Source organism: Arvicanthis niloticus, chromosome 21, assembly GCF_011762505.2.
Source record: "Arvicanthis niloticus isolate mArvNil1 chromosome 21, mArvNil1.pat.X, whole genome shotgun sequence".
Taxonomy (NCBI): Eukaryota; Metazoa; Chordata; class Mammalia; order Rodentia; family Muridae; genus Arvicanthis; species Arvicanthis niloticus.
In genome coordinates this window covers 30,993,316-31,011,287 of record NC_047678.1, presented here as the reverse complement: position 1 = coordinate 31,011,287, position 17,972 = coordinate 30,993,316, and the positions used below count along the sequence as shown (strand labels likewise).

Here is a 17,972-nt window from a genome sequence, read left to right as displayed (position 1 = left end):
CCAGGACAACCAGGGCTACACAGAGAAACCCTGTCTCAAAAAACCAAAAAACCAAAAAACCAAAAAAAAAAAAAAAACCAAACAAACAAACAAAACAAAAAAACAAACAAACAAAAACAAACAAACAAACAAACAAAAAACCCTCCTGACTGGATTATGAAGATTGAAAAAAATTCCTCACTCTGGGGATGCCCTGCTGTCCTCATGACCACCTAGGATCAAAGACTAGACAACCTGTCTCTGCACAGTGTGTGTGAGTAGGCGGGGTATGAACCTGGGTCCAGTTGGTCACCCCTCGGTTTTCTCGGACACTCACACTTGTGCGTCACTGTTTTCTCTCGATAGAGGTTACTCATTAAGTGTCCAACTAGACACTCCTGGTGCCTTTGTCAAGCAGGTGAGCACATGAACTCACTAGTCTCAAGCTGCCCACTCTTGCTGTCACTTGCTGAGCCTGCCTCCACCAATCAGCTCTTTGTTTGGGCTCTCCTCAGTGACAAGCGAGCACCTACCCACTCTGGCTGCTCACTGGGCTCTCCTTGTTTGTGGTCAGAGTCCGCAGGCGGGGGCGAGTAACCCTTCACAGGCGTGGAGAATTCCACGGGTCCTGTTCCAGGCAAGGGGAGCTTCAGCAGCGGGTAGCTGGGGAGAAGGAAAAAGAGAGAGAATAATTACATCTGAGAGGCAGGGTCTATGAGATGGTGGTGACACGGGGCCCACTGCAATTCCAAGTGTATTCCTTTGCCAGAACTGTGTAAAAACATCATTTTATTCCCCACAGAATTTCAGAGCTGAAATTCAGATACCATCTAGATCAGAATTTTCAAACGTATTTTAGCCAAAAAACCTACAAAGAAGCCCAACTAGTGTAAAAGGCTGGCTGAATGCTTTCTGAGACTTTAGACAAGACGTTAAAAAAAAAAAATCTTATCAATCAGACATAGGATTAAAAAAAAACTAGGGGAGAGGATACAAATTCTGGTTCAGACAGCTGAGGAACTGTTCTATTTAAAGGGACAGATCATAAAAATTGTGCATGACACCCTGAGGGTGGGGATCACACAGCCCCTGCTACAGAAGTTAATGGGTCCATCACATGGAAAGAAACTGGCCTCACGTCAGCAAGCTATGAAATATATGTGTATTTTGTTTATTTTGTTTCACGTTTCACTTAAATTTTTTTTTTAATATTCAGAAATAAACTATGTAAGAGGGTGGCAAATTTGAGGCCTCCTTGTGGTAAAACACTGAGATGGTACCCTGAAAACAAGACAGCAGACAAAAGAGGAAGCAACTTACATAGAGTATGACACATCACATCAGATGTACAGTCTTCATCTACGCATAAACCTGTAACTAATCACCACCTAGATCAAGCCACAGAATGTCCAGACCCTCAGAAGACAGCCCTGAGCACACGCCGTCACACGCCCTCTCGGCAGGCAGTGCTGCAGTCCCTCCCACTGCCGAGTTTGTCTTTGGTGCTGAGACTCATACTTCTGTGTGTATGTTCTACCACGCAGCCACACGCCAACCACAGTTCCCTCTTTTTTACATCCATTTGTTTATCTGTGTAGGGGTGCACCTTCCAGGCATGTGTGGAGGTCAGAGGACGGCTTGCAGAAGCGGGTTCTTTCATCCCTTGTCCTACGTGGATTCCAGGGATTGAACTCGAGCTGTCAGGCTTAGCAGCAAACACTCGTTACCCACTGAGCTGTCTTGCCAGCCCAGCTCTATTTTTGAGCATAATATAAAATAAGTTATCTGTCCTATTTATGTACTTTATTGTAAATGGTTCTATATATATATATATGTGTGTGTGTGTGTGTGTGTGTGTGTGTGTATGTATGTATGTGTTATATTCATATGTTTGTTCATATGTCATTCTTTGTCTGATTTTGCTTTTTTGAGACAAAACCCATTTACACAGGGTTTCTCTGTGTAACCCTGGCTATCCTGGAATTCTCTGTGTAGACCAGGCTGGCTGCAAACTCAGAGATCCACCTGCCTCTGCCTCCTGAGTGCTGGGGTTAAAAGCGTGTGCCAGCACTGCCCAGCAGTGAGCCACTCATTTTTATGGACACACTGGGGATGTCAGTTAGTGGTAGAGCACTTGCCTGGCATGCCTAGGCCTGTGTTCAACCCCTAGCACTACAATAAAAGCCCTGACATCACGGGTACGGAGTATTCCATTGAATGAATAATTATAGTACACATGTCTACTTCCCTGGCAAGGGACACTTGGCTGTTTCTAGTTGAAGTTATTGAGAATGTAGTTGTGAAGGCTGGAGACACGGCTCAACAGGAAGAATGCTTTCTCTTTCCCAGAGGGTCTGAGTTCAGTTCCTGGCACTTATTGGCTCACATTTATCTGTAACTTCAACTCCAAGGGATTTTCTGGCTTCCTTTGGCACTCAAACATGTGGCAATCACTCAGGCAGACAAACATATAAAAATAAAAATTCTGTAAATAAAAAAATCTAAAGGTAATCTTGCTTACCACAGCTTCCAAGGAAGGAAGGAAGGGAGGAAGGGAGGGAGGGAGGAAGGGAAGGAGAGAGGGAGGGAGGGAAGGAAGGAGAGAGGGAAGGAGGGAGGGAGGGGGAAGGAGATTATATCATTATTTGTTTTGAGACTCAATCTTTCTATGAAGTCCAAACTGGCCTTAACCCACATCCTTCAGCCTCCCAGATGCTGGGATTTATAGGTGTGTAGCACCGTGCCTGCCTGGATGAGTTTGTTTTATGTGATGCTGATGTTGTCTGTAGTTCTTGAGTTTTGGTTTACACGCATGTATTTTTCCATCTGCTTTTAATTTTTAGGCCTCATAGGCCAAGGGAGAAGGCAAATAATAATAATAATGGAATCTCATATGAGGCTTAATATGTGCTAGAAACCATTTTTTTAAAGATTTATTTCTATTTTATGTACATGTGTATTTTGCTAGCATGTATATCTATGCACCACATGCAAACAGTGCCTACAGAAGCCAGAAGAGGCTACTAGACTCCCTGGAACTGGAGTCACACATGGTAGTTAGCGGCCATGTTGGGGGGGGGGGGACCAAACATTCCTCCTGTAGAAGAGCAGTAAGTCCTTCTAACTGCTGAGCCATCTCTCCAGCCCTGTGCCAGGACTATTCTAAGCGTTTAAAGTGTATCAGCTATATAAATACTTCTCTGTAGGAGGCAAGCACCATTATCTATAATAAAAATGGAAGTCTCCATTTATAGAGAAGACAAAGAATGACTAAGTTATCATTCAGCTACCAACCAATCCCAAACCAAGTAGTGAGCTTCACAATGATACACTATTAAATGGAACTACAAACAAAGGCAATAGGAAAGCATGTTTGGGGTCGAGTGTGATACCTCATGTTTGTAATCCCAGTACTTGGGAAGCAGTAGGAAGCAAGATCATAAATTTGAGGCCAGCCTAAGCCACATAGTAAGTTCCAAGACAGCTCAGGATACATAGAACAACCTGTGTCACAGAGACTAAGGAGGAGGAAAGCATCTTTGGGAAATGAAGATCTGTTTTCCTCTCTCGCTGCTATCCTACAATCCAAGACATGTCTAACCTAGGAGTGTGCAACTGGCAAGAGTGGAGTTTCCTTGGCAGAGAAATCTGGACGCTTGCTTCTGCCTCCTTTCTGGACATGGCTTCCTGATTGCTCAGCCCTGGCAGCTGTGTCACCACTAACAGGCAACCAGCCTGGTTGTTTTCTCAGTAATTCTTCTTTCAACAAATATTTGAGCATGAACTCAGGGCCAGACATTGTGCAAGGCCCAGAGACGCACAAGACAGACAAGATCTCTGCTCTCAAAATTTACACTGCAGTTGGAGAGCAAAAACAGGCCAGGTGGGCTTTAGACGGCATTAGGCAAGAGGGAAGGAGACTCACTCAGGAAGTTGGGAAGACCTCAAGCCACACCCGAAGGTTTATGTGCAGATTCAAACCTGATAATTAGGGCCAGGTTACTCCATGCTACAGACTTCCCGGACAACTTCCTGTTAATTTGATTTCCCACTCATCATTGTGCCTGTCTGTCACCTAACCACCACTGTCCTTTAGACCACCACTCTCATGGTCATCTTAAACTCAAGGGCCATCCTTCCAGAGGCACCTTAACCTATTAGTCTGTCCATCTGTTAGTTTCTCTTGGGCACCCGGGCAGTCAGGATGCCCCAGTGCCTTGTCTCTTTGTTAAGCACATGCTCTGCCACTGCCTGTAGGTCCCCAAAAACAGGTTTTCCAAACATTGTTTCCTTTCAGCTCTGGGCATTTTCCTACCAGTATAATGTGACAGGGCTCACCCAGGGAAGAACTGGGTGAGACCCAGGAAAGACCTGCTTACAGTATATTGTATTCTGGTGTGTTGTCAATTTTTTTTCTTGATTTTTGAGACAGGGTTTCTCTGTGTAGCCCTGACTGTCCTGGGATTTACTCTGTAGACCAGGCTGACCTCAAACTCAGGGAGATTTGCCTGCCACTACCTCCTGAGTGCTGGGGTTAAAGGTGTGCACCACCACCTCCAGGCTATCTAGTAAGTTTTTAAGCCCCTGTTTTTGTTTGGTAGTGTGTTGTAATTTTTTTTCATCATCTCAACTTCTCCTATTTCATATTCATATTATTTTCATATTCTCTAACTTCTCATTTGTTTGACTCAATGGTTTTAATTTCCACTGATCTGTGAATTCTCCTGTTTTCTTTCTGTTGCTGATCTTATTTTGGTTTATTTCTACTGTAATCAAAAAGGAACTTTTTTACCTTATCCAGCTGAAACAAAGGACGGGTTCGGGTAGGCTTCCCCTATATAACTGTAGTGCTCAATATTAAACTTTGAGTCTTAATCAGAAAAAAAAAAAAAAAAAAAAAAAAAAAAAAGGCGGGGAGCCGGACAGTGGTGGCGCCCGCCTTTAATTCCCAGTACTTGGGAGACAGAGGCAGGTGGATTTCTGAGTTCGAGGCCAGCCTGGTCTACAGAGTGAGTTCCAGGACAGCCAGGGCTACACAGAGAAACCCTGCCTTGAAAAAAAAAAAAAAGAAGAAGAAGAAGAAGAAAAAAGGGGGAGGGACTTTTTGTTTGCAACTTCAAGACTTTCCATCTGTCTGCAGCCTCTGCCGGCTCTGCCTGTGGGTGTACGCTCAGTGATGGGTGCGCTTTGTGGCTGTGGGCGGAGTGCTGTTTATGCTTACTGCTCTAACAGTTGTGGTCAGCCTGTTTCCTTAATGACCTTAGCTGCTTGTTGCTTTTTATGTTTTGAGGAGTTTTGCCTGTTTATTTTGAGGTAAATCTCATGTAGCCTAGGCTGACCTTGAACTTACTACATAGTTGAGGCTGCCCAACTCTTGATCCTCCTATGTCATGTCATTATTGAAGTAGATTGAAATCACCAGTCTGTCTGGGGAGTCTGTGGTCAGCTGGGTATGCTTACTGCTATTACCTCTTCCTTTCATAACTTTGAAGTTTATTGTATGAGAATAATAAAGCCTCTCTGGCTCTCCTCCCATTACTATTTGGTGCAATATCTCTTTCTAGCAGAGCATTTTCTGTCTCTTTGTGATCTTATATTTAAACTATAGTGCCTATCTATAAGGTAATTTATTTTTATTTTAAAAATTTCAAGATTTTATTTATTTTTATTTTATATATGAATGTTTGCCTGAACATATACTTTGCTTGTATTTCTGTGCAACACAAGTGAGTGCCAGGAATTGAACCCAGGTTCTCTAGAAACGGAAGAAATGAAGGCCAGAAGAGAAAAGGATGTCAGACCCCCTAGAGCTGGACTTACAGACAGCTGTGCGCTGCCACGTGGGTACTGGGAATTAAACCTTTGTCCTCTGGAAGGGCAGCCAGTGCTCTAAACCACTGAGCCATTGCTCCAGCCCCTATTGTGTTGCCTAAAGTGTCCTGTAGAAGGCATTCAAATAACTCTTATGTTTAATCTACCAGTCTCTCTTATTTTTTAAAATTGATTTTCTTTTCAAAATTATTTTTATTTTATGTGCATTGGTGTTTTCTCTGCATGTATGTCTATGTGAAGGTGCCAGATCCCCTGAAACTGGAGTTACAAATGGTTGGTAGCTGCTGTATATTTTCTATATATTACTTGGTTTCTGTTTCTTAATTCTTCCACTACTAACTTTTTGCCTTAAAAATTATTTAGCTGCACAGTGCTGGCACACACCTTTAATCTCAGCACTGGGGAGGCAAAGGGAGGTGGATCTGAGTTCAAGGCCAGCCTTGTCTACAGAGTGAGTTACAGTCAGGCCTGTTACTCGGAGAAAACTTTCCTCGAGAAACTACCACTTAGTCACGGACTTTCAGGTGAGCCGTTTTGATCCCCTCCTTTCCTTTTCTATAGACGTTTATGTGGGCTGAGGGGGTTGAGAAAGGGTCTCATAGCCCAAGTTGGCCTCAAAATTGCTGCAGAGCTGAGGATGGTACTGAAATTTTTCCCAAGATTTACTTTTTTTTTTTTATGTGTCTGGGTTTTTTGCTTGTATATAAATCTGAATAGCATGTGTGTACATGTCAGAAGAGCTGATAAGAGGGCATCCGATCCCCCTATAACTGAATTACAGACAACTGTTAGCTGCCACATGGGTGCTGGGAACCAACCCGGGTCCTCTGTAAGAACAATTGCTTTTAAGCACCGACCCATTTCTTCAAAACCTGGTGTTGCATTCTTGATCCTCCTATCTCTACCTCCTGAGTGCAGGGTTATGGGCATACACCACCATGTCTGCTCTAACAGTTTCAGTTGTCATGGACTGGAGCTTGAACTTAGTGCCTCACACACGTGAGTGCTCACTGCTGAGCTACATCCTCTGTGCTCCATCTGTTTACAAGTTACTGGGAGTCACCCTAGGGACAACTTACAATGGACATCTTAAGTATACAATGACCTACTCTGAATGATGTTTTATAACTGTACATTTATGTGTGTGTGTGTGTGTGTGTGTGTGTGTGTGTGTGTGTGTGTGTGCGCGCACGCGTGTGTACACCCACATTGCCTGTGTATGTGTAGGCACAGGTCAGAGGACAATTTGTAGGAGGTGGGTCATGGGCATTAAACTCAGGACATTAGACTTGGTGACAAATAATACCACTACCTGTGAAGTCAGTTTGGCAGCCCAGAATACTGTTTGTTTGTCTTTAAAGACAGGCTCTCCATAGCTGGACTTACGGAGCTGTGCTCGCTTCTGCCTCCCAAGTGCTGGGATGGAAAGACTGTATCCTACACCCAGCTGAGAAGAAAGCAGGGGTTCAAAGCAGATATGGCAGGCATAAGAAGGTATCAGCTGACCTAAAGGTGAAATAACTGAAATCACCATTCACTCAGCTTTTGTTTATCTAAAAGAATGTATTAGTTTCTCCTTCATTGTTATCATGGCAGTACTGGAGACTGAATCTAGGGCCTTGCACAAAGCAGGAAAGGGCTTTAACATTAAGCTATATTCTCAGCCCTCTTTTTACCTTTATTTTGAAACAGGGTCTCCGTAAGTTTCCCAGGCTGGCCTTGAACTTTTGATACTCTATGTATATCTAGGCATACACTACCATGGCCAACTACAGTCCCTGACTGTAGCCCTCAAACTACTTCCTTATATAAAGTTCAAACTCCTCTGTGTGGCTTACAGGGTCCTGTTAGTACCAGAACCCCTCTCTGACTTGTTCCTGACTGATACCCTGCATCCCCGTGGGCCACATGCTTCTGCTGCTATCCCTGTATAGCCTACATCTGGCCACCTAAGATATCTGCTCTTTCTAGGTATGCTGGCCCAACTTTCAACAGCCACTACTTGCCCCTCTTTGCCTGAAAATGTTCTGCTGCTGCTGGAGGCGTCTGTCTGGGTGATCCAAAGTATTCAGGCCACGAGTACTGGAGGTCAGTGCTAACTGATGCAGCTCCCAACCAATGGCTAATGCTGCTGCTTATAGATTAGTAGTTGAAAGAGTACAGCCCAGAAGTCAAATCTAGCAATGGCCTATTTTTATTTGGTTTTTGGTGTTCTATGCATACTAGGCACAACAACCATGGCCTGCTTTTGTTTTTGTTTTTGTTTTAGTCTGTCAATTAATAATTTTTAAAAAGTATTTTCTCATAGTTTTTAAAGGGCTATATAAAACAAACAAATAGCAATTAAAAAAAACAACAACAAGGTAATATACCAGATGGGTGTACTGAAAAGCTTAAAATATTTTGTACCTGACCCTTTATGGAATACAGAATCCCTAGCTGGGCCCCCAGGGAGAGTGCTGTGAGGTCTGTTTACAGTGCCCCGGCTGCTCAGGGTGCTAAGCTGCTGGATGACAGGCCTCCCCTGCTATCTCCTGCCCAGACTCGTGCTCATCTCATCTTGTATATAACTTACTCAAGCTCAAAGGCTTGTCTCAGAGGAAGCCCAACCTAAAACTTCTGTTTTATAAATGAAGGCAGGGAGAACAGTGAGGTACACTGTGACCTTGAAGTGCAGGGTCAGGTCTCAGCCACCAGCTACCCTGTCCCTTGAATCCCAGAACCCACTTCCTCCCTGCCCAGGTACTGTATCTGCTGGGACACTCTGGCAGAGGACTGAGTACAAAAGCAAGGCAGAGTAGGTACAGGGGTGTCTGCAGGAGAGCAGCCCACAGAGACATTTTAGCCTGTCCCTGCTCCCTGGCAAGTGTACTTTAATGCTGCCCATGGTATTTTCCTCTTGCCTTTTGAATAAGCATCCCTGCATTTTCACCATCCACCACACAGACTGCCTAGCTCCTCACTCTTCCCATTCTCACTCTCCAGTTATCTCTGCTAAGATTAGGAAACTCTGGAGACACCGAAGCAAAGAAGATGTCACATGAGACACCTTCCTGGAGATAACAAAGGTGGGAGATCCATTCTAGTTTTTTGTTTGTCTTTGTTTTTCAAGTCAGGGTTTCTCTATGTACTCTAGACTGTCCTGGAACTTACTCTATAGACCAGGCTGGCCTTGAACAAGAGACCTACCTGCCTCTGCCTCCCAAGTACTAGGATTAAGGTTGTGTGGCACCAATTCTCAGCCATCTAATTGTTTTAAATTAATTCATTTTTTGTACAGGTGTTTTGCCTGCATATGTGTCTGCACAGTGCTTGGGTGCCTGGTGCTCACAGAATAGGCCAGAAGAGCCCTTGCAGCTGAAGTCACAGATGGTTGTGAGCAGCCATATGAGTAATGGGAATCAAACCTGGGTCCTCTGGAAGAGCAGCCAGTGCTCTCAAGTGCTGAGCCATCTCCAGCCTTTTGCTTTTATTTATGAGACAAGGTCTCACTGGACAGCCCTGACTGGCCTGGAACTTGCTATGCAGAGTAGGTTGGCCTTGATCTACCCACCTCTGCCTCCTAAGCACTGTGACTACAAGTGTGACTCCAAACCCAGCTCAATGCACTCATCCCCCACGTCCCAGGGTTGAACAAAACAAAGCTAGGAGAGTCGGGAAGTAAAGACCTCAAGGGTTTTCCTCTTACTTTACCTTTCTTCGTGAGTAAACTGAGTGAAAAAGCAATCTGTGATTTCCTACAAGCTTTGGGGAGTTGTGTGCTGTTGGTTTGGGTTTTTTTTTTTTTTTTTTTTTTTTTAAACAGGGTCTGTTTGTAAGACCAGAAGAGGAGGTTCTTGCTTTGAATGTTCAACTGGGCAGTATCATGAAAAACAGGTCTAAGGAGCTGGCCACTGGGTCCCTCAGAGTCCAGGCTTTAGAGCAGAGGTCAGGGTGCTTTGAAACTTTGATCTCAGCCACTCTGGCTGACCTAACCACAAGCACAGACAGGCTTAAGGTACTCTGATTTTCTTTTCTTATTGCGAAAAGAACATATAAATGTCTAAGCAGACAAAGAGGCAAATTGTTACATAGGCCATTTTGTGACCCCAAAGGTAATCATAGAACAACAGAAAGGGACAAAACTGTTGAGAAGTATAGGCCACTACAGCTGAGACTCCCTGCTGAAGGTACCAGTCACTCTCCGGAAAGGAAAAGCAAGAGGGAAAGGGATCAAATCTGTTCTCAAATTCCTGCAAGACTGTCATCCTCAGGAGGTTTAATGCACCTTCATCGTGATACCAACCTCCCTCTGAGCTGGATTCTACATCCTGTACCCTTGTCCTGTCCTCACAGTGTACGTACCCCGTGTCCCCCCCCCCCACACACACACACACACCAGGGAAGGTCTAAGGGAAAGTCGCCCTCAGTGCTGGGCCACCCCCTTGGGTAGTAGCCTAACCTCTAGGAAATATAAATACAACTTTTGCTACAATATCTATTTGCTACAAGTTTCATCAGATTTTCCCAGGGGAGGGAGTTAGCAGTTACTACACTTAGGAACCAGGCAGGAGTGAATTTACCAAAACCCACTTACAAGGCTCAGCACTCAGGCTATTTGAAAGAATATCCTCAGCTTTCAATCACTGACACCTCAGCATCAACTTAGAGAAGAAAATCTGAGGAGCCTGACTCCTGCAGACACAGCCTTTCAATCCCTGATTCTTCAGCCTGATGAAGAATACATTCACAAGCCCTCACTGGTCACCACCTCAAGTCCTGCTCTGTGCCTTCTAGAGGGGACTGGGTGATGAACCGGGGTAAACACAGCTACACCCCATAGCTCGGTAGCTGCTGAGTCTCAGTAGGGAGAGTAAGTGCAGAGGTCCTTTGGGTCTTAGCAAACCTCATCTAAGGATAAAGAGCAGCAGTTAGATGGAGCCTGACTATCTAACATGATACCAAAGCTGGCTGCTATCTACGCTTTGCTTCCTCTAGGCACCCCAACGCTCTGACAGAAAGTCAAGAGTCATTTCAACAGAAAAAAACTCCCAGAATAGAAAATAACATTGGCGTTTGTATTCCCAGGTTCAAGATCTCAGTGAGCTCCTGTCAGGGAGAAGAGAAAGAAGCAAGGCATCTCTACATCATGGCTCAGATGAAGCAGACTATCTCCAAATCCGTACATGGTAAAGCACCCAGGAAACAATGAACAAAAGCCACACCCTGGAGTGCACCCAGTGCTATACGGGTGAAGAAACCATGATTCTACAGGTTTGACAATGTGTCACTCTGTAAAATCAGACACCACCAGCAGTCCACTGAACTTCTGAATCTCAAACTCTCTTCCAGTACAGGTGTAAGAAATTGCCCAGGACTTCTAAACAGATCTGTGCTTCTAGAGTAGAGATACTAGCACTTTATATAAGGTCTATCTGGTTAGCCTTTTGAAGGTACCAGCCTGTGTGCTATTCATGCCAGATGTGTTAAGATGCCAAAAGACATTCAGTTAAGGCTGCTGAGATGGCTCAGTGGGCAGGGCGCCTGCTGACAAGGAGGACTTGATTCTATCTATCAAGCCCACCTTCCATATGGCTCTGATAGCGCCATGTCTGAGAACCTGCCTTATTCTACAAGATTCCATACAATTCTGACACTACCGTATGTCTTAAACCTGCCTGACCCTCTAAACAAGACCTAGAGAAGTAAAACACTAAAGAGGTCAGTTAACAGAGAATTTTGATTTTTTTTTTTTTTAAATAGCCAGCACTCCTCACGGTACTCTGAATTCATCATACAACATGTGTCATTGTAAGTATTTTATAATATGCAATACAGTTTGGTAGATTTTAAACACCAATGTACTCTGAGCCAGAATGAAGAGAGGCAGGCAACAAAGGCAGGGCATGGACCAGGCACATCACTAAACTTGTACCTTTGTGGAATGAAGAGATAACTGGACTGTTTCCTAAGTATTGTGAGGACAAATGAGAAATTTAAATATATTCCTGACTTGACACCGGGGAGGAAGCCCTCAATGATTCTCATCTTTCTTACTGTAAATTAGAGAAAAGTCTGGGGTCATTTATAACAGGAAGATCAGTCTTGAGCCAGACTTATAGCACAGCCTTGTATACAGTGAATCTGGAAATCTTTTTAATGCTAGGAATCTAGAGCTTTGAGCACATCAGACAAAGCTCTACCACTGAGCCACACCCACGCTTGTAAAATACATTTTTTTCTAGAGAAAATGATATTAAGGTGGGTTCTTTACATGGCTGAAAATGTCTTATGGTTCAAGAGGCCATGCTACATCAAGCCCCTCATTTTACAAAGTCACAATCAGGCTGCAGGCTTCTATGAGGCCTGTGAAAGTCAGACAGGAAACACAAGCACCCATGGCACACAGACCTTGCCACACAGCAGACCCCAAGAAGGAACAAGGGATCAGAAGATGGCCGTATATGAACATGAGAAATGACAAGAGAAGCAAGCCTTTCAAGCTAGCCTGTAGGTGTCCAAGGAGCTGTTCAAACAAACGCACATTACCTTGCAGTACTCAGACTCTTGCTATTGCTAACACTAAAGGGGAATGCCTTTGAACTCTCCTGTGCAGCTCTAGTGAGTATCCTTATTAAGTCCCCACTACACAAAAATACACAGCGTCCAAGACCTCCATCACAGTTAGGTTTAGTGAAATCTATTGTCACACCGCACTGTTCTACCACATAAGGGGCAAACTGGAAACATACCAGCAGGCTAAGATGCAAAGTCCTGTGAAGAGGATGATGGGAATGGGATAGGATGCACAGAGCAGCCCATGGTTGTAGAAGGCCTGAGATATCTTCTCACGAAGCCTTTCAGTCAGGGTCATCCTCAGCTAAGTCACCTTGTTGCCATCCCGGAGAGTGACCATGGATCAGCCCGGAAGATGCTGGATACCAATGACAATAGACATCATCTGCAGGTACCTAACCAGAAAGGAGAAAAGTAAAGTAACATTAAGTACTTGGAGGTTGGAGAGATAGTTCAGCAGTTAAAGAGCACTGGCTGCTCTTCCAGAGGACCCAGGTTCAATTCCCAGAACCACATGGAAGCTAACTCCAAATCCAGGAGACCCAAGACCCTCACACAGGCATGCATGCAAGCAAAATGCCAATGCAAATAAAAAAAAAAATTAAGTACTTGGTTCTATACACCAGGACTGCTAGGGGGAGGGGGCAGTTATGTGCCTAGGGACTGGTTTCAGAATATGTAGGGTCTGGAGATGTGAGTCTCAATATAGGTGCATGCACACACACAAGCTTGGTACCTTTGTGAGCGCCTATGGACTGCTCTCTTGATGCAGGACCTAGCTCTTATTGGTACTAAGGGAAAGGAGTTCATGGTAAAAAACTGCAAGTTCCTCATTTACACTGCAGTGAGAACAGAAGCTAGTGTTCTAAAGAAAATTAAGGGTTAATGCAGCAAGGTCTGGAACACTGAGGAAGTTAAGTGGGTTTATAGTTGGGTATAAGATAAGCAATCTAGACAGATAAGAGATGGGGCTCTAGCCAGCTTTCCACCCCAACCCCTGGAGCAATATCCTTCCAAATGTCTTGTTTCTAATGCAGCTAATCATAAAAACAGACTACATTTTAAGTATGGATGGCTTCTAACGAGAAGCTCCTGCCCAGAAGATCACCTCAGGACACCCTCATAGACAAGGAGACAAACACAAATCAACCAAGAAAGACTGCAGCTCCTAATGGCTGGGAAAGAAGCAACACACTGCTGTCCGTCTGCTAGATGTGAGTGCACAGCTTAGTTTACTTAACAGCACATAAGATACCTGCAAGGTTGGAGGGTAGTAACACAGGCTAAGTGACTAACAGCGAGTACATAGTCAACATGAGTGACTGACAGAGCTGCTGATGGACAGAGAGGGGCTTCAGTCATGCCTAAGAGCAGCACATGTACAGTGGCTGCATACCTATCTCCCAGGTCGGGCTGGGGACACTTGTGGATCCTGTGCACCCCGCACTGGACCCACCCTCAGTAGTCCAGAGAACGAGCTAATCTCCCAACAGTTCCCTTGGTCTTCATATAGTCTTCCCCATAGCCCTGTAAAACCTCTCCTCTATGAAGTTCAGTGGCTTCTTCCTCTCTTGAAAACCCTTTCCTCTTTCAGGAGTTTCTATCACTTTTCCCTAATTTCTCATATTTCTTAAATTTCTTACTTTTCTGTAATACTTGTTAATAAAGCTTGTTTCTAGTTTGCAAACTCACCCAAGAGTTTGTCTCTTTAATTTTCAACAGCATGAAACAATGAACTTGAAGCAACTGTTTCAAGTGGATCTTTAAGGCTGAGTGTCCAGCATCATAGGTCACTGGGTGACAAACAACATGGCTGTGAGGTCCTGTGGCTCTCAGACACTGAATCACACCCCCCACCCAGTCTAAGCAAACAAACCTGAGAACTTCCCACCTACCTCTAGTTCTCGATTCTCAACCATTTTCCATGTTAGCATATTTGTTTTTGTCTTTTCAGGCGTTAAGTATCAAACCCAGGGCCTCGCAAATGCTACCCACGACCCACACATCCTGGTCTCATAGTAGGCATTGGTAAAAGACCACTCCCCAAGGGCATATGCAAGCATGCCCATACAACAGACAGCACCTTCAGCTGCTCTGCCAAGTGAGCGTTCTCTTCTCCCTGTCCTCCCTGTCCTCTTCTGTGCACACGCCAGACTGAGAGAAAGCCTTAGAAAACCCTTGGCAAAGAAATGCACACCCCCAAAACACATTCCTGAGCAGATTACTAATAAAGACTGTTCAGTAGGATCTGTCCTCAACATAAAACACCAAAAGCTTAGGACCCTGAAATAACAGTCATCAAACTAAACTTACACAAAGGCAGTAGTACTGACTTGCAGTCTCTGTTCTCGGTTGGTTCCACAGTTGCTCCTAGGAGCTGAGAGCAGTTAAATCCTACTGTCCCTGCCTGCTGTCAGCTGTCTCCTTTTAAAGTAACAGCAGCCCCCTGGAACTCACAGGCTCCTACTAGGTCCACAGGGCCTGCTTATCAGTCAAAGTCCACCACCTTGACTCAGGCCATACCAGCTGGGCCATCCCTGTGGACACTGGCTTCTGAACAAAATGGAGGAGGAACTGGCTATTACTGGTGGTTCGTATTCAACCCACAGAGATCGTTGCTCCCAAGATCCCTAGGGTGTTTTGGCTTCAGTCCTTTCTGAAGACTGGCTCATCAACTTTTTTTCCAGTCTATAAGCCACCCCACAGCCTTCCAATAAGTCTTTTTTCTTGCCCTGTGTTAGTTTAAGTTAATCTGCTATTTGCTACTCATTTTAAACCAATCAAAACAGAAAATTCTTACATAATGCCAAAGCCTCTAGAATTCTCTTCTTAGTATAGTTCTCTAGTGGGTTTAAAGTTCAAGTTCACTTCTGTTCCACATTGCTGTTTTCTTGGTCTGTGCTATTGGAAACTTGTTCAGACGTGTTCTGGGCTTGATTAAGCTTCCTGATGACAACCCAGGCTATAAGGATGACTCCTCAAGTGCCATAACCAGAAATCAGAAGCAAAAGGAGTCATATTGTAACTATTTCACAAATCAAAAGGAATGGCTACCACTCCTTCTACTGTTCTAGAAGCACTAGACTTAAGGTAGTCTAGGAACCTGCTCCAAGGGGATAACAAGAAGTCTCTTAGGTCTCTATATTTTCGAGTGAACTGAGGCAGCAGTGAGTGCTGCTGCTGACAAGTAAAAAAGTGCTCAACAGCTCCACTATTCACGGGGCTCACCCTCAGAAGACAGGCAGGCACTGATGTCTCCAGCACAGGACCTGTTCAAAGTGGAGCACATACAGAGACCCTTAGGAAGCAACTTCTTGCTCCAGCATCCCTCTACCCTCCCTCCAGCCCCAAAGGCAAAGCAAACACAAAGAAGCACACCTGTCAGAGACACACTAGCAAGAGGTTCCCTGGTAATTAGCTGCACAAATCTCTTCCCTTAAATATTTTCCAATACCAAACCCTCCCGGAGACTCTCTTTCTAATCCTTGTCTCCTTCCATGGCCTCTCTTCTACATACATCAGCTACCAGGAAAGGGACCTGCCTCTGTAGTGCAGTTCTTAGATTAATATGATATAAACACTAAAGCTAACATTCTCTTTCCATTCTGTAGCCAACACAAGTTTCATTGATATCACTTACTGTAACTGTTAATTTTCAGAGCACCTGGAAAACAAATCCAAATTTTAGCTCATGGCACAGTTCGCCTGCCTAACCTAGGAAGAGGGGGGTTGTCCATCTCTACTACTCAGCAGAAATTTTAATGCAAAGATATTCCAAAACAAAATTTACCCAACCTGAACCAATAACCTGTTTTTCCTACATTGCCCCAGAGTTACAGGTTGCTTCAGATAAAAATCTACAGTCCTTCCCTCTGAATTTAAAGAGACAGTCTTGCCCTGGGGGCCTAAGTAGACCTTGTTACATAAAAAAAAAAAAAAAAAAAAAAAAAAAAAAAAAAAAAAGCTGGGTATGATGGCACAAACTTTTAATCCAGGAGGCAGAGGCAGATGGATCTCTGAGTTCCATTTCTGAAACAGATACTTCTCTGTGGCAAAACCAGACTGGCCTGGTCTAAGAGAGCAAGTTCCAGAAAGGCTAGGATTACACAGAGAATCCCTGTTTTGAAAACAAAACAACAACAAAAAACAAACAATTCTGCCTGCACCTTTGGGAAAGACCATATATATAAGCAAAATCAAAGGAGTCTGTTATTAGAAGCTCAAATTAGTTGTTTATATAAAGAAAAAACAGTGCTAGCACAGTCCAGAACTGGCCAGGGGGCCTGAAAGGAGCAGCCCAGATCAAGCCACATCAAGAGGCTCAGAAGATAGAAGGCTCTGCAGAAAGGATAAGGGTGTGAGCAGAGCGGAGAGAGAGACAGGGTGGCCCTGACCTTCTGTACACACAGAAGTTTGGGGAAAGGCATATACATGGTCTACTAACATACTGAGCAATTCATTTGCTCTCCAATTCTAGAATGCCTCACTTCCTGTAGCCATGGAAGAAGTGCCTAGAAGTATTGCTGAGATGTATAGTATAACATTTCTAAGAAATTGCTAAAACTGGGACCAGGGCTACAGCTCAGAGGTCGTACATCCCCAGCACTGACAGAGAGGAGAAAGGGACCCAGACATGGCACATCTTGTGACCAGAAGCACTCGGGAAGTGGTGGCAGTAGAATCAGAGAATCAAGATTTGACTGGACAACAAATTCAAGACCAAGATTTAGATCTTGTCTCAAACCCCAGCCACCCAAAAGAAAATAAATTTTATTTTCCAAATTACAATTAGATATGCACAGCGTCATCCTAGGCAACACTGACCAATTTTCCATGCATTTAATTCACCACATCTTCTTCCAGGAAATGTCTCATTTTTTTTTTTTTTTTTAGTAAAGACTTATTTTTAATAGTGTGTGTGTGTCTGAGAGAGAGAGAGAGAGAGAGAGAGAGAGAGAGAGAGAGAGAGGAGAGAGAGAGAGAGAGAGAGAGAGAGAGAGAGAGAGAGAGAGAGAGAGAAAACACATACACGAGGACATTAGGCCAGGCTTCAGATCCTCTGAATCTGGAGTTACAGGCACTTATGAGGTATCATGTGGGTGCTGGGAACTGAACCTGGGTCCTCAAGGTCTGTGTAGCCTCTTCACCACTTCGTGTCTCTCCAGCCAGAAATGTCTCATTTTCTAACTGTATACTTTTTAAATTGTTGAGTATTTTTTGAAAAAATAAAATATTAAGTCAAACACAATAGCTCACAGCCTATAATCCCAAAACTTGGGAAAAGGATTGCTAAAAATTCAAGATTAGCCTGGTCCATACAGAAAGTTTCAGGCCAGCTAGGGCTATACATAAGGAACCTGTTTGAGAAGTAATAATAAATTCATATTCCATAAAATATCACCCACCGTCTAACGTGCTCACAGAAGTAAACTCTGCTGCCCTGCCTACCAACCATCACGATTCTGGATTTAAATCCAGAACATCCCCTCAGGTCTAAGGAAACCAGATGCCTATCTGCTGTTGTTCCCTGTTGCCTTAGCACTTCCATCCTGACACCCATCAAGCCACTTCCAGTCTCCACGGATTCGCCTGTCCTAGACATTGCA

General features: G+C 44.2%; 1 protein-coding gene and 1 long non-coding RNA gene across 2 annotated transcripts in view; one reads left to right on the top strand and one right to left on the bottom strand.

Annotated features, from left to right (window-relative positions):
• Scap (SREBF chaperone) overlaps nt 1-17,972 on the bottom strand; it is a 55,976-nt gene that overhangs the window by 21,747 nt on the left and 16,257 nt on the right. The window contains exons 2-3 of the mRNA XM_034483840.2: nt 12,543-12,761; nt 513-642 (exon numbers count right to left, since the gene is read on the bottom strand). Of these exons, the coding sequence (XP_034339731.1) occupies nt 513-642; nt 12,543-12,664 (252 nt within the window). The 5' untranslated portion in view covers nt 12,665-12,761. The remainder of the gene's footprint in view (nt 1-512; nt 643-12,542; nt 12,762-17,972) is intronic.
• On the top strand, nt 7,783-11,011 carry LOC143435427 (uncharacterized). Its single transcript, XR_013105732.1, has 3 exons — nt 7,783-7,899; nt 8,797-8,879; nt 10,879-11,011. It is a non-coding gene; the product is annotated as an uncharacterized LOC143435427 (long non-coding RNA).